This window comes from Typopeltis vanoorti, chromosome 10 (assembly GCF_054136105.1).
Source record: "Typopeltis vanoorti isolate ZY-2024b chromosome 10, IOZ_Tvanoo_1.0, whole genome shotgun sequence".
NCBI lineage: Eukaryota > Metazoa > Arthropoda > Arachnida > Uropygi > Thelyphonidae > Typopeltis > Typopeltis vanoorti.
In genome coordinates, this window is record NC_143558.1 from 22,479,826 (window position 1) to 22,497,600 (window position 17,775).

Here is a 17,775-nt window from a genome sequence, read left to right on the forward strand (position 1 = left end):
CATCTTTTACGAATAATTTCAAGACTACTTCGGATGCCATGAAATCTAACCTAATGTAAATATTGTCAAGTAAAAAAATAGAAATAAAATAAAGAATTTAGAAAAGAAGAACGCACTATAAAGACTTCCTAAACAAATTCAAATGAAAGAGATTACTCTACTCAAACAGGAAAAAGTTGTCTTCAATCCTGTAGTTAGTTATTAAAATGTGTATATCTCATCTCATTTTATACTGTTTGTTTTAATGTTATTTTATCAATGTGGCTTTATATCAGTCCATGTATTTATATATATATATATATATATATATATATATGTAATAGATTTTTTAACTTGGGGATATTGTATATTAGGATAACCAAGTTATTTTATAAACTTGGTTATTTTAACTCCTAATCCCAAGTATGCAAACAATTAAGTTTGCGCCACTGAAACAAAGTTCAAGTCTAAAGATGGTGCAATACCAGGGCAAATCATTGTAAAGGTGGGTAAAGATCTGATCACTATTCTTAGTATTTTCCCATAATGTAAAGCACATCTCACTAGAAGATGTATACTGCAATGCATTATGGGTGGGGTCACTACCCAGACCGGTTTCAACCTTTTTTTGAGGTCTCCTCAGTGAGTAACTAGACCCTAAATACCAAGGTTTTAGTAATACGGAGCCTTATCACCTTTACCTATATCCCCAAGTTAAAAATTTTATTACATCTATATCTCCTCCAGAGATTTTTATTAAAAATAAAAACACCTTGTTGCAACTTCCATAGGTAAAGGTGATAAGGCTCCGTATTACTAAAACCTTGGTATTTAGGGTCTAGCTACTCACTGAGGAGACCTCAAAAAAGGTTGAAACCGGTCTGGGTAGTGACCCCACCCATAATGCATTGCAGTATACATCTTCTAGTGAGATGTGCTTTTTACATTATGGGAAAATACTAAGAATAATGATCAGAGCTTTACCCACCTTTACAATGAGTTGCCCTGGTGTTGCATTATCTTTAGACTTGAACTTTGTTTCAGACGCAAACTTAATTGTTTGCATACTTGGGATTAGGAGTTAAAATAGCGAAGTTTATAAAATTACTTATAACATACAAAAAAAAAACTATTCATTTTTTCTTTTTCAGTTCCTTTACTACACAATTATTTCTATACATATAATTATTATGAACAATTTCTATATACAGTGTCTATTTAGAGGATCTATATCATCCTATTACCGGCTGAAGTGGAAAGGATGAGTTAGGCCTTTACTTGGCTATCGTTAATAACATATATCATTAATCCCTAATAAATAACTAGAAATAATAGAAGTAATTATGATAATACGAATAGAAACTAGCGTTATATTATTTCTATTCAAAGCTTTCTATTCCAAAGATCATTCTTCATAGAGAATAAGGAAAATGATTCATTTTTTCCACGGATTTGTGTTTTATTTATTTTTTTCGTAGTGTATTTATCATATTAGCACGAGTATTACAGACTTCTCACAAAGATACAAGGAAAATCAACTCGTTCTGATAAACGGGTGCCATTGTTTTAAGTTTCGAGCAACTTATTTCTATTCAAAACATTATCATTGTAGATTTATTTCTATTCATACGATGAATAGAAATGGAAATTTATAATGGGAACACAATTTGAACTGTTAATTTTAGTTCGAAATATTGTCGTTGTTGATTTTTCTTTAAAATATTCGCGTTGTTGATTTTACTTCAAAATATTGTCATTGTTGATTTCAATTCAAAATATTATCATTGTTGATTTCAATCAGAAATGTTATCATTGCGGATTTCAATTCATAATATTGCCATTGTTGATTTCGTTCGTCGCATTAACATTGCTGATTTTTATCGATTGTTGAATTTGAATAAAATTCTAAACATACAAGCGTTTCTAAATGAAATTTGATCATTAAAATGAAGCAATGAACTGAAATGTCCGTTATTTCTCTTTATCTCTAGAGATGTTTCCCTAATTTGTCATGATGTGACTAAGTATCGTCAATCCATATTTGAATTTAATTTTACTTTCAGAGCAGACTGTTGCTAAACGTTTTTATCTATTGAAGAAGATTGCGCTTTTAAAAAATGATCATTTGAATATCGGTAACCTTAAATTGACAATCTAACAACACCGATAGTTATCGATTTTCTAGAATTAACGCAACTCCGTTTGAATAACGAGTCACGTGCCAGGCTAGAAGGGAAAGAGCAAAGACAAGTGCTGCGAAATATCGCAAGAGATGTTTATTACTTAAAGTGTTGTGATTAAATAGACTAACTGCTTTAGAAAAACTAGATACAGTGTGAGTGAAACATTTATGAAAGGAAATTAAGTCACTGTAATCGAAATTGCAAAAAAAAATGAAGATTACGAGCGACAAAGTTAAATTATTGCACTCAAAATTCCGATAATTTTTCCCGTCATGCAATAGGGTTTATTCAGATTTAACGTAAGTTCCGAATTACATTTTTAACTTCGTTATATTAAACTGCATATCAATAACTTAAATACGCATATATTTATTTACTTATAATTAATAGTCCTTATATAAGGACTGGCTTAAAGGGTCGAAGCAAGATGCTTTTCATCTTCCCCGTTATCTGTAGATGACAGTGTAGGAATAAGGTGTTATTGAGCTATTATTAAAGCTCTGATCATGGCAGGAGGGTAACAGCAATAGCCGAGCCTCAGTTAGAACTTCATTAGCTACAGCATTGCCATCCATTACCCTCCAAGAGTATTGAATTGAATGAATCAATCACCGCACCTCACGGTGGATTGATCATATCACTTGTATTTAAATGAAAATAACTTTATATACTTAATTTGCATTTCTTTTTTTTGGGTGTAGGAAAGAGTAATATAACAAAAATGCCGTAATCTTGGAATAATAAGGATAGTTTAATTTTATTTCATGAACTAATTGAGTATATTATACATAAAACTATATTTTATAGTCAAATATAAAAAAGATACATAAAATAATTGGAAAAATTACTAGCAATCTCGTGAGAATATAACTTTGGCAATGGAGTTGCCTTGTTTGTACAATTTAAACGATATAAGTTCTTTTTACGTTCCTTTTTTATATTTGGCTATAAAATATGGCTGGATCCATAATATACTCCATTTTCTATGTTATCTATGCTAATCCAAGATTTTAAATCCATGTTTGAGTATTATTATATTCTTTTATTCGAAGAATATCCAATCTGAACACGGGTGAGTTTACCTTAGCTGAAACCGATTTGTTTCGGATTTTTTGTGTTGTTTTTATATTATTTTATCTTATTTTATCTATTTTATTAATTTATTTATGAAAGAGACGTAATGTGGAAAGGCAAGGATGAATTGTTTGGTTAAATTTCTTTCTAAACCAAGTTCCGATCTTCAAAAAATTATTATCATCATCATCATCATCAAATTCCAGCCATGTACTCTCTCAAGGGGAGAACAGGACACGATAGTACTAAATGAAAAATTTACATAATTTCTAACTTCCTATCTACAATTTTCCTCCAAATCAGTCTGTTACTTGTCAAGACTCCAATATTATCATTATCAGATCTTATATTTCTATCGTCTAAGGCACTTCGTACCGTATCAATCCACCTATATCTTGGTCTTCCTCTGGGTCGTTTTCCTGCGAACCTGGCAGAGAACACTTGTTTTGCTAATCTTTCCTCACACATTCTGTTTAAGTGACCATACCACCTGAGATTAGCTCTGCTAACACATTCCTGGATGCTGACAATGTCAAGTTCTTTCCTAATATCCTCATTTTTAATATGATATTGCCATTGATGCCATCTGTTCAGGCCTATAATCTTTCTCAGGACTCTCATATAGTCTTTGGTCAAGTGTTTTACTTTTAAACTAGCCCTCAGATCCATAAGTTAAAACCGGTTTGAACACTGTCTTGTATATAGCTAATTTAGTGTTTTGGCTAATTTCTCTCTTATTCCATATGAATTTATTCAATTGACTTCCCACCATACCAGCTTTGCTGATTCTGTTGTCTATTTCTATATTTAATTTACCATCTTTACTAAGAAACGTGCCTAATTAGCGGAAATGTTTTATTTGTTCCACAGGTTCTCCATTCACAACACAGTTGACATTTTCAACGATTCTGCCTATTTTCATTGTCTTTGTCTTTTTAATGCTGACCTCTTCATACCATATCTATTACAACAGTTATTCAATTTAGTCAGGGAATCTTGCAAACTTGTAGCGGATTTATTTAGAAGTATAACATCATCCGCATACAGCAAAGAGCCGATATTTACATCTCGAATTCTGATATCATGTTTAATACCACTTTCCTTCATAATGTGATCCATATAGATAATGAATAACAGAGAGGATAATGTACATCCTTGTCTCACACCAGATTTAACATTAAACCATCTTCCTGTACTTCCTTCAATTCGAACTGCTGACTTACAACTCAAATAAAGACTAAGTATTGCTTGATATAATGTCCCATTGACACCATATAACTGCAGCGTATTGAATAGCTTCTCTCTTGGCACCTTGTTATATGCCTTTTCCAGATCGACAAAACTTAAATACAGATCTTTGTTATATTCCCATGCTTTCTCGACTATTTGTCGTAAAGTGAAGATCTGATCCTGACAGCCTCTATTTGGCCTGAATCCAGCTTGATCTTCACCAAGCTTTTCTTACACAATTCTTCTCAATTTCTCAAGTATACTTGCATATATCTTACCAGGAGCACTCAGTAGAGAAATGCCTCTGTAATTCTCTCATTCAGTTTTATTTCCCTTTTTATATATGGGTTAGTACCCATATATAAAAAGGGAAATAAAACTGAATGTGAGAATTGCAGAGGTATTTACCTACTCAGTGTTCCTGGCAAAATTTATGCAAGTATACTTGAGAAACGGTTATGAGAGCTCACTCCAATCATCGGGAATTCATCCCTCTGTCCAGGTTTTCTGAACTATGCAGTGCAGCCACTGTAAGACTCTTATACCACCATACTTCAGCATTTCTGGTCGAATATCATTTACTCCAGCTGCCTTCAAGCCTTTTTCTACTTCAAGTATGGATATGTATTCCTGACTGTATGCGTGTTGAGAGTTTTTTACTACTGTGCTATCATCACTGCTTGTTTCATTTAGCAATCTTTCGAAGTAATTACTCCATTCTTCAAGGATATCTTTTTCTCCCATTTTCATGTCACCTTTATCATCTCTAACTCCTTTTACAGCACTCTTTCCTCCATTCCTAAACTTCTTCAACAACCTCCAGAATATTTTGCCACCTTCTTGGTATTTATTTTCTATATTCTTGCCAAAGTCCTCCCATGACTTTTGTTTAGCTAGTTTTACACAGTGTTTAGCATTCTTGCATTTGTCTCTGTATTCTCTAAGAGCACAAGCTGACTTATTTGACAGGAACTTTGGATATGCTTTCTTCTTTTCCTTCACTGCCTCTTTAACTTCCTGTGTCCACCATTAGAGTTCTGATTTTTCTATCTTTGCAGGCAACCTCACCACATGCCACTCTGGCTGAATCAATCAATTAGGGTTTTCTTCAAGGTTTGCCACTGAATCTCCAAGGTTTGGTTCCTGTTCTCAAACCCTTTCATTTTTTCTTCAATAATCTTTGTGTATTTTAGTCTACAGTTCACATCTGAGAGCTGCTCAACTTTTATTTGCTTTAAAACTTTCTTACATGTTATTCTTTTCAATATGAAATTCAATTTTATCCTGCTCAACACTAAATAGTGATCACTTCCAATTTCAAATCCTCTGTACACTCTGGTGTCCTGCACCAGGGAGAAAACATCACTATCAACAATAACATAGTCAATGAGACTTTTCTTATTCCTTGCCTCTTCTCTCCATGTGAATTTGTGCACATTTTTATGTTGGAACATGGTGTTAGTAATAACCAGTCCATGTTCTGAGCAGAAATCCAACAGATATTTGCCATTATTATACTATTATATTTCTAAAAACTAAGCTTCCAAAATATCCGTTTGGGAAGCCATTGCTAGAATAAGCCAAATATTTTTATACCATTGTTATTGTTACCATAAAAAAAAAAATAAAATAAAAAATAAAAATAAAACGGAACAACAATCATATTTTGCTTTATATTATATCATTGATAAAGTAAATATGCAAACTATTGTGCAAAATTCAATGAGATGTTCGCCTGTATCATTATAACAATCATTAATCTTGGAGTTCAGATTTTTTTTTTTTTTTTTATGTCTGATTTATGCAGAATTAAGGGAATAGAGCTCTTAAGGTGAGATATTGGCGTTTGTGTATCTACATCTGAAAGGATTTGAAAAATAATGCCTATATTCCTCATGTAAATATCAATGCTTTTAGACTCATCATCCAGTGTGTGTGTGTGTGTGTTTGTTTAGTTAAGCTCTGAAAAGAAAGGCACGTTTTTAGCAAAGATAAGCCTCCATCCAATTTTAAACAATTCTTGAAGTCCTGTGAAATAAACCGCGATCGATTAAAATTATGGCAAATTTTCGTCTGCTAATAACATTTTCAATAAAGAAAAAATGATTTGAATAATTACCACAAAATGTGGAGCTAATTTCTCTTTAGAATTTGCTCCTGTTATAAAGAGTTATGTAACATTTTTATGAGCGCTATTAAGTGAATTATTTAATGATAGTATAATAGAATTACACCAACTACTTGAGCATCTCGGGAGTGATTTATATATCATATCACTCGGTAGAAAGAAATCTTTATAAGTGCTATCGAAAATGGTTTTGCTAGTCTCATCCAGAAGTGGTTTTCTCAAAACAAATTCTAATATAGGCTAAAAAAATCCAAGGCCTTGTCAACAAATGACTTTATTTAGTTTTTTTTTTCTTTTTTTTTTCCTTAATTGATGTTGATCTTCGGTTTACGTGATATTCTAGAAACTTTTAGTAATTATAATAGAATTATTATAAATATTTAAAGGTGTCCTTATTAACTATAGTGTTTCTTTTATGACGCTAAGAAAATCTCTGTGAAAATGCTAATTTTGTTTGCATTGAAAATTTTAATTTGTGTTTTTATAGAAGAATCGAAAATTTTTAATGAAAACAAACGTTGTTTTCATTTCAAACTAAAATTCATGGTATTAATAATTTGTTTTTTGTAAGGGTTTTCAGATGAAAATTTTGAAAAAATTCAAATAAATACGAATTAACCATAGAAATGAGGAAACATCCCTAAGTGAATATTTAAAAATATATTAGACTTTTTATTACATGGATTGGTGTATTTTTTATAATAATATAATGAAATAGGTAATTTTTTCGTCATTAAAATAATGTATGTGAATTGGAATATAGACAAAAAAAGCTGCGATTAAATACTGGTGATATTTAAAATCTTATAATATTGTAAATATTTTAAATTAGTTAAAAAACCTTTTTTTTATTTAAAAATATCATTGTATGATATTCCAGTTCAAATTTCTAACTTACTGCAAATAGAAAATTACATTTGCTGCTATGAAGCTCATTTGACTCAGTTAAAAGTTCCATACATTTCTTGAAATGTGCAAGCTGAAGAAATAATCAACATTTCCTTGAAAATGAGTTTAGCTAATAAGTATCACATAATAATAGTATTTTGAAGTCCAGTAAGGGTTTTATTTGCATTCAACTAAAATAGAAGGCAATAATACAAACATAATTCTCATTTCAACTATTTTTAACGATATTTTGTTGTCTGTGTAAGCAGTGGGTTTAATACTTTTTTAACAGCTTTCCTCAGAAACAAATATTTCAAATAATTATAGGATTAAGTTTATCTAAACTTTATAAAATAATTTATGCATAAAAATTAATCCATCAGGTATTTCGAATAATTTTTCAGTCAATATTTATGCTTGTTTTGTCAGTGCCATGTGAAATCGCGATATTCTTCAATTTATTTGTGTTGGAATTTATGTGCATAGCTATAACGGCTATGATAACGAGTAAAAAAAAAAAAAAAAAAAATATATATATATATTCGAATGGCAAATATAAAATCTTTATTTTTATTAGTGCACAAATATTTAAACACTGAGAATAAGGGGTTAAAAATATTTTCAAAAAAGGATTACAAATTTTGTTCTGTAAAATATAAAATGTAAAATGATCAGATAAACAATGAGCACCATATACATTGCACTGATTTTGGTTTCCATAGTAACAGAGCATATTTAATAAAATTTTATTTTAATTAATTATGATTTCAAGAACTTTGATATTGTATAAAAGATGTAAGTTTGGTTTCACAGATTATTCTGATTTTATAATTTTTAAAGAAGAGTTGATAGTATTGTTGATTCAAGCTTGGATAATTGCAGACGTGTCAATTATTTTTCTTCAAGAGCATACGACTGTGTTATTGTTAACTGTACGCATGATTCTGTTATGGCTAATTGTAAGTTTTTTCAAGAGCAGGTGATTGTGTGCGATTGTGCATTGTTTATTTTTTCACGATCAGATTATTACGATTCTTTTTTTTTTCAGTAACAAATGATAGTATTGTTATGGATTGCTTTTTCAAGATTACATAATTGAAATTGTCAATTATTTTTCAAGAGCACGTGACTGTCTGTGTTGATTACTTTAGCAAGAATAAATTATTGAAATTTTGTGATTTGTTTTTCAGAAGCTGATGAATGTATTGTTGTAGAATAGTTTTCATTATAGGCTGTCATTGTTATTATCGGCTTTTTTATTGTTATAATATATAATTACAGAAGCCAAAATATTTTTTATTGAAAGGGTATCACATATAATTGTTAGTAAAGGGTTAGCTTATTTGCAAGCCTTCAGAAAAGCGTTGTTTATAAGTGAGTACTTCAATATTCCAGGAATATGGGAAGCCATACTTCTGACTGAATTTTGATCATGGGAGAGGTCGATTTCTGGCGTTTTGCTATGCCCAACTTAAATAGACTCGTTAGCATGTCACCAATACGACTTATAGTTGGAGTAAACAGGAAAAATGTACAGCGAATAGGCTCCTCTCGTCTCCATGGCAAGCGTTCACACTGTTCATCCCATCCGCCTTCTCAAAGATCCACCTACATCGTATTCCTCTATTGGCGCACTTATGACAAGAAGCTCGTGACGTCACACGCAGCATGGACCAATGAGAAGGCGAGATGGAAAGCACACTTACAAGGATCATTGTGAATGCCATCATTGTTGAAAACGACATAACTTTCCACTGCTCACACGTGGCATGCGCGCGCATCGTTAGAAGAAGAAGAAGAAAAAAAAAAAAGAACGCAAAATAATAATAAAAAAAAAAAGCTGGTATTGAAACGTATTTATTAAATTTGTGTTCAATTATAGGAAGTAAGGATGAACGATTAAGAAACAAAAAAGAAGTAAAAAAAAAAAAAAAAAAGAAGAAATGTCGATAGATCGGCATTGAGTGACGCGTAACCTGCTATTATATGAGAGAAGACAGAGGCAGCTATTAAAAGAATATTATCCCGGCCAAACTGGGTCAGAGTGATTATTTACTACCCTTTGTAAAAGACGTAGCGGGTGCAGGTGTTTTAATCTATGACGTAAGTGGTTCGTAGGCTTGCTTTTAGCGATTACGAGTGTGCCAACCGGCAGCGTTGGAGCCGGGCCCGAAGGTAGGCGACTTTTATTTTCTCCAACTGGCGAATCTCCTTAACATAGCAATGTCGGCAACGTCCTTTCGCCTTAGCTGGCCTAGCGAGTGCTTCAGCCAGCCCCGCTTGCCAATCAAGTCGTGGTGGGTTGACCTCTGGTCGACGTGGCACTCGTGACCACTCCTCTGCGGTCATGACGCGAACGGGCAGGCGCGGCAAAAGGCTTGCCAGAGTGTCTACTGCGACGTTCAAGGGTGTCGCTGCGGTATCGGCTGTGTCTCTCTGTTCGGTTCCAGTGGAAGCGGTGCGTGGCCAGAGCTGCGAGCCACTACTCATGTCTACAGGCCGTGCCTTGTCAACGAGGACGCTGCTGCTGCCGGATCCCGCGGCCGCTGTTGCTGCCGCCGCTCCACAAACAGCGGGTCAATAGTGACGTCGACTTCCCCTTCCCCCCTCCGCAGCGTGTCCTTGCAAGTGTTGATTAGTACTCGTCGAAAATTGGCGGCGGCTTCGTGTTCGGTAAAAAAAAGAAATTGTCGTTGTCCCGTCACTTGACCGCTGACCCCTCCCCCCCGCCCTATCCATATCGTCGTCCATGGGTTACGGAGGACTGCTCGGTAAAAAGAGGTCATGACTTCGTTCTCGGCACGGACCAAACGTTTATAGCCGACCAACCTCTCCGAGTGGCGACAAAAGTTTCTTCGGTGTAGACATCGAGAGCGCAAACACGTGCGTCAAGTGTCGGCGAGGGCCTGTTGTCGACACGCACACACATATACACACCTGAGCGTGCTTCAAAGGACGTCAACCTGACTCGAAGCAGCCGAGGCGACCTTGACTCGTAAGATTTCTGCGGAATATCTCCGAATGACCTTTGAACTCTGACCTCGACGATTTTCGTTTGGTTCCTTTTGTTTTTTTTCGAAGATGATCGAGGAAAAATTAAATAAATAAACAAACAGTATTCCGAAGGCTGTCCCAGTTTTACGAAGTGTCTCCACCTATCCCCCTTTTTCTTCCATTGCCAATCCCCCCCCACCCTCTCAAGTGCCAATTAGTGTGTAACCCTGACCCAACCAGAATTACGGGCGAAGGTCATGTTGTATGTATACGCCAACCACGACAATCGTACGGCAGACGGTGGATGCAGGAAGCGCTCTGGTGACCACTGCTCCTACCTCCCACCCCTACACAGGCCAGCTTGGCCAGCGCATTGGCGCTCGCGCCGGCTAGGCGTCCTGCACTAACACTCGCCTACGAAAAAGCGTTTGTTTTTGAGAAGCCGGCCTCGGTTTCGTTTCGCCTGTTGTTTTCGTCTCGTTCGACATTTCTCCAAGGGGGTCTCAACGATGACCGTCAACCTACCGTAGGCCAATGTGGTCAGTATTCACAGTGACTTTGGCGTAAGAAGAGAAGGAAGAGCAGGTGATTCAACTCTGACTTCCCATCATGCACTTGTGGCCGCCATCTTTGTTGTTCTTTGTGTCCATGTAGTCCTGTCGCGAAAAGGTTTTTGACGGACAACTCAATGAGATGTCACGCAGGAAGCAGGAAAACCCCCAGCCAAGAAAAAGGCTTGTTAACGGTGAGTACCCTTTTATTTTTTATTTTTTTTTTTAATCCCACAATCCTTGAATCTGCGCCTAGTATCGGGAGCTACGACCATGCCAAGTGTGTCGCCGTAATATTTATTATTTTTGTTATTATTATTTATATGATTATTATTTGGGCAGGGGGGGAGAAAAGGGGGGGTATGCATACTTCGTCCCCTTGCGAGCAATTAGAATCAACGAGTGAACACGGTTATCGTAAAGGCAGCGTCTGGAGCCGTCTACAATAACCACGTGGTTTGATCATTTTCGGTAGCTATGGCAACTGAATATACCGGCAATTGTACAGTGATGTTGATTTCAGTTTATTTATTTTTTATATTAATATTATGGCTGTTTGGCTTAAATGTCAGATTACAAGACCAAAATTATTTCAGTATTCTTAATACGATTTTTATTTGCAAGTAATTTTGTGTGAACGGGGACTTTTTTTTTTACGTGGTATTCGTCCGATGGGGACGAATGAACCGGAAAACTTTGCCGTCACTGCATACAGGAAGACATGCCGCAAAAACGGCTTCAACTGCCGCGTGTCTAAAAGTATTCGTAGAGACCGCCTTGCTTCACATTTTGAGTCTGCGTGTTTGGTTCCTGCATACACTCCAAGAACGATCGGTTTACGAGCGCTTGCTTTGATTTTTTTTTTTATTTTATTTATTTACTTTAATTTTTTTTTTTTTTTTTTTTTTTTTTTTTTTTTTTTTTTTTTTGCTTCGGTAATACACGATCCAAATTGATCCCATCATTAAAGTAACAAAGAATTATGGGAATGTAAATAGAGGAATTAACGTTGTTGATTAGGAATTGTAATGTCAGGGTGAAAGAGACATCGTGCTTGTCGGTGTTAGGTGATGTTTTAGCGTCAAGATATGAACCTCCCCCACGCTTTATTGACAATTTAAATGCTAATCACTGGCTGGTTTTCCAAATTAACAATTGTTAATTTGCGCACAAATTAAATTTAAAATTAATCATTGACCTTTGCTGATTATCACGGCAATAAAATGGATGATTAATTAGCATAATTTCGTAATCAAGAGCGGCAAATTATTCTTAATGATTAATAATTGAACAAAAAAAAATACCTTTATGTTGAAATGAAAACCACTTCACCAACTAATCCTGCACTTCTGATTTCGATAGAAATATTTTTAAACTGTCATCGATGTTGAGGCTAGAAAACAGTGGAGAGATTTGAATTTAAGATTAAATACGATAGCTATGGTATTATTAGGGAGCGATAGAGGTTGTCTTTATCATCGGAGAGTTATCAATCATATAAAAAAAGAATAATCATGAGTTTAGAGTTTTGTATACCAACACAATAATCAATTTTCGGTCTTATCATAAAAAAATCGCGTGATATTGCCGTAACCACCACCCCCCCCCTCTCTATCTGTGCGCGCGTGCGTTATCATTATCATTATTATTATTAATTCACCATTTGCTTCGTTTGTACATTCTTGAATCCCATCTTTAGAAAACTCAATCCACTTATAATCTCGTACTAAATGACACACGTACTATAATCTCAACTGTAGTGAACAAAAATGATTACTAAAAAAAATTCAAACATCAATTTTAAATGACGTTTAAAATTCTCTGTCACTTTTCCCTTCTCTCTCTCTCTCACACACACACACGAAAAAATTACATTTCTGTGTCAATGCAAAGTCTCGCCGTATCAAAATATAAATAACTCTATCTCAATCTTTCCTTCTATTTTTTTGTGTTGTTGTTGCTGCTTGCATGTCAAAGAGATGGGCAAAACTGCACCAGCTCTCCGAATAAAACCCCCTCCTTTGCATGCATTCTCAAATAACATATTCTAAATGCGTATAGCATTCTACATAGATCTATAGACAGTGAAGATTCTTATGCAAATGACTTCCTATGCTATGATTGTCTGGGTTTAATTTAGATCTTAAATTTCGAAAGAAGTTCATCTATTTGTAGACTGTCTTTTGGAAGCTTGCAAGAACACGATAAAAATGAAAAACTTATCTGAAAAGCAAAACCATGCAAAGCTAGCCACAATATTATCCAAACTTGTATATCGTAAACGACTTAGAAAAATCTGGAGAAAGAGTACTCTCATCAACAAACTTTTCTTACCTATGACATTTAGGAAAGATCATTTTTGTTTGTCTTTTAGTCTATATTCGGTGAACTTAGCCAGCGACAATAATTAAATTCAGATAATGTTAAAAATCAGCAACTGTCTAACAATGAAGACACGCGAATAATTGATCCTTAAAATTCATTGTTGAGTAGAATGAGCCATTAACAATGGTCGTTGATTGTTGGATTTTTGTCTACTGTTGGATTTCGTATATGACATTATTTTGTAATTTAAATAGACATTACGTAAAGATAATATTTATTACGTCATCATAGGGTTCACTACCGTCTATTTTAACTTGTCTTATTAAGGATAATGTGGTCTACTGTTTAATATGACGTGTAGGCTATAGTTAATTCCTTCTATGTTTACAAAGTGTTATCCATGTTTACTAACTTCATGAAATCATACGAATAGATAACTGCTTACTTATGATGTTTGCTATATTTATATGATAAATGATATAGTCAGTTTAATATTATAGAATTAATTTGATATAGCTAAATGACAAGACATTGAGTGCAATTTCATAGGGTGATCATAATTATTCTAGCTAAGCAGTTGTAAGACGTCAAGATTGTGTACACAATTTATTAAGGAATGTAAATATTGTCCTTTTTTTTTATTTAAATGATCTTTTAAATCAATTCCGAGTAGTGTATTTTTTTTTTTTTTTTTTTTTTTTTTTTTTTTTTTTTTTTTTTAGCTTTTCCGGTAAATTAGCAACCTAAACATTTGCAACACTAAAATTCCCAATTGTCAATCTTTCTATTCGGTTAGTTTGTAAGAAAAACGAATTTTAGCTGGCAAAAAAACATTAGTAGCACCTTGGGGACCATCAGTTAAAAACGACTAGTAAAACTTCTTACGTTTTTTTTTAGGAAAATTGCATACAATAAAGCAGTGACGTCCATGAGCCATCCCCCCCCCCTCAAGTCTCATTATTTGAAAATGCAGAAATTCAAATAAGAAGAAAATACTTCGTTTTTTTTTTTTTTTTTTTTTTTAAGTTTATTTCTTGGGTTCTACTTTGCATCGTACGTATTTTGGAGCAAAGGAAATACAAAAAAGAATAAAGAAAAAAAAATTACCTGGTCTACGTGAGAATAGAAAATCTGGTCTAGCATCCTTTTTTAGGATTATTTATTACAGGCATTTTCCGCTAAGTACCACGACGGTTGTGTGTGTGTGTGTGTGTAGTAGGATTGTGAATTATTCATGAGAACCAAATTGGCACAGACATTCCGACTGTACACCACACACACACACACACACATTATGGATCTTTCTCTTTCGTTCTATTGAGGTGAATCAACCCATGTATTTTCCTTACGGACATACCCAAACAAAATAAACAATACTTAAAAGTAAAAACAAACAAATACTTTGACACTTATTTAGCGGTTCCTTTTTGATAAATAAATTATCCTTAAGGAGGAGGGAGCCGCTAAAGCACCAAGGAAGGTCCCTATTTTCCAAAAAAAAAAAAAAAAAAAAAAATCAGATCTTCAAACCCGAGTATTGTTAATCATCGCTAAAACACAAATTTTAACTTGACCCACGAAGCTATGGTGAATATAATTCAATTAATAAATAGATTATGGGATAATAGCAATCATTGTTGCTGTCTACAAGTGTATATTAACCAATCAGGGCTCTAATTATTATTGACATGAGCCAAATACCTTTGTCTTTTTCCCACGTAAGTCATCTTATTATAGAAATAAACAGGAAGTTGATTTTAACAACTAATTTTACCAAGTTGGTTGGCTACAAATCATACCAAGAGCAAAAAAGCGTTTTTCTAATTATCAATGTTTTTAATTCTCACTGATGTAAATTCAGTATAATCGTATGGATCGCAAGTTGTGGGATCCCTTTTAAAGCCAGATGAACATTTATAAGACCTTTTTTGAAAAGGTGAATTATCGATCTCAGTAGCAAATATATATACTCCGAGCCTTATATACTTTGATTTATTCCCAAACAACCCAAACTATCTGTCTAATAATTTGCTTACAGTCTAAGATGTCATAAGAAATACCTAGTGAAATAATAATAATAATAATAATAATAAGTAACATAAGGCTCGCTGTATAAACTCCATACTTGGTCACACCCATTTCAACTTCTCACAGGCAAATTAATATCCACAAATAAAAATTTCTAAAAAATAGCAATTCATAAACACATAAAAATCAGTTTTGTTAGGTTGTACACTTCTTTAAACAATTTATTTCGTGATAGACAATTTTTCTCTGCTGTTTGGTTGTATTATATTCTAAAGATAGACCCTCCACATTTATTTGCTTAACTTCCTGTTCCGAATGAATATACACCATCTATTATTATCTTAGCTATTGATTGGAAACATATATTTATCTTTTATTTATTTTTTCATTATTATATGCGAGTTTTTCTTTTGTTTTAGAGTACACTATTTTAAATTAAGACATTCAAACTTAGTAATAATTAAATTATATTAATACTTGTTTCTCATTTTTATTTAAAAAAAAAAAGAAATTCGTCGGATTTTTAGACCTCCAACTCCATACTAATTATTAATAATTTTAATGATAATAATTTAAAAATGGATAATTATTCAAACTATTAACCTTCCCCTTCCTTATTAGCCCTAAGATAAAGCTAATCTTATTTCAATTCCTTAATTTCAAATTTTTAATACCACGTCAAAGACGTTATAATATTGGTCAATGAACAGCTCAGTTATTATTATAAGAATACCTCATACATATGGGCTAATATTGATATAAGCTAAAGTGCGCTATAAAATGAAATTTGACCCTTGACACATTTGTACTCTCTTTATATCTAAAGATAAATAAAATAGCAATATATATAGATATGTTTCTAATATAACAAATAATTTGTATTACAAAGATCTTTAGAATAAGTTTAAATATTTATAATTACAAATTTACAAATATATAATAAAAATATGCATACACCAAAATTTTATTAATATAATTTTACCTTAATATGATTGTGAATAGACTAATGTGTTTATGATAGAAATTATAGTGATGGATAAATTTTAAATATAACTGATACGTGTTTCGTTTAATTTTCATAATTTTGGCTATAAAATTCACTCCATTTAAAATTTTAATTGAAATCCACCTGCAATTGGCTGAACAAAGTGGAATTTTATCAAAAAAATTTTTTTTGTCCAGCTACCTTGGCAACAGATGTTTCGCAGGAATAATGTAAGCAATTATTACACACATTCCTTCACTATAAGAATCTGTAATGCGTACATTGTTGCGCAATCCAGTGAAAAACAAGTTAATGTAAATAGAGGCAAATGTTTATTGGATATGATAAATTTGTTTTTCTAGATGAAAACATATTATTAACGAGTAGGCCTAAAGCGATGTGACTGTGTACATATTTTAACAAGCTTCTAATGAATGACAGCTTATGTATTGATTCTTATATTAGCAGTATGAAAATAAGTTCCTCGTCTCTATCGCGTTTATTTTTTCTTTCTCTCTCTCTCGTACACTTCGCATCATTCTAGCTTCCTAGTTCAACAAATAGCGCCAATTAAATGTGCATAAATTAGATGCATTACATAGTTCATTTAATAGGCCCCATTTGAAGACAGCTCGTATGTTTAGCTGAGGTACTCAAAAACACTTAATGAGCCTAGGATTATGTATAACTCTCAGGGACTTAATTATAACAATTTAATATTCGCCATGTTGGTGTTTAGTGAATTTTTTAATAGATAAAGAAGGATAAGCTAACATTACCAAGATGTGTAATGGCTGCTAGAAGTGGAAGAATGTTGCATCCATCACTTCGAAGCTCTGGAGTGGGAAATGACTTGAGAAAAGAAAGAAAGAAAAAAATTCTCTTAACGCATGAACTTCGACAATTAATGAATTTGAAGCAGGAAGGTCTTTTAAACACTGCATGCGTTTTATCGTTTGTTTAAATCGGCAATAAAGATGGAATAAATATAACCAAGAATTGATTTTTATGTGATGCAGTTTCTTTGGGGTTGATTGCGTTTACATCAGATGAGAATTAAAAATTTATATTAATAAAATGCTGGTGTAAATAATTTAATTGAATATTCTCACTTTCTCTCTCTCTCTTGCTATGTTCCGGTTGCAATTTATTATAAAGAAACGTAAATTCAAAATAAAAAGAAAAAATATATTTCTAAAATTGAAATTGACCAAATTGCGATAATTTGGTATTATTATTATTATTATTATTTGGGTAGTCTTTACTTTTCTTGATCTTTTTTACTTATTTTTATTCTTATGTTTGTTCTTTTCTATTAAATTTTTTTCTTCAAAAGACCTTATTTCTTTTAATTGGTTTGATTAATTGAAACCATTCAAATGATTTTTTTTCGCAGTATATTTGAATCGA

At 33.0% G+C, this 17,775-nt stretch overlaps 1 protein-coding gene across 1 annotated transcript in view; it reads left to right on the top strand.

Annotated features, from left to right (window-relative positions):
* The first annotated feature begins 9,765 nt into the window (after positions 1 to 9,765).
* The window catches only part of LOC150102224 (BCL11 transcription factor A-like), a 177,614-nt gene continuing 169,604 nt past the window's right edge, over positions 9,766 to 17,775 (top strand). Inside the window, exon 1 of the mRNA XM_090398651.1 lies at positions 9,766 to 11,221. Coding sequence (XP_090254777.1) covers positions 11,170 to 11,221 — 52 coding nt within the window. The 5' untranslated portion in view covers positions 9,766 to 11,169. The remainder of the gene's footprint in view (positions 11,222 to 17,775) is intronic.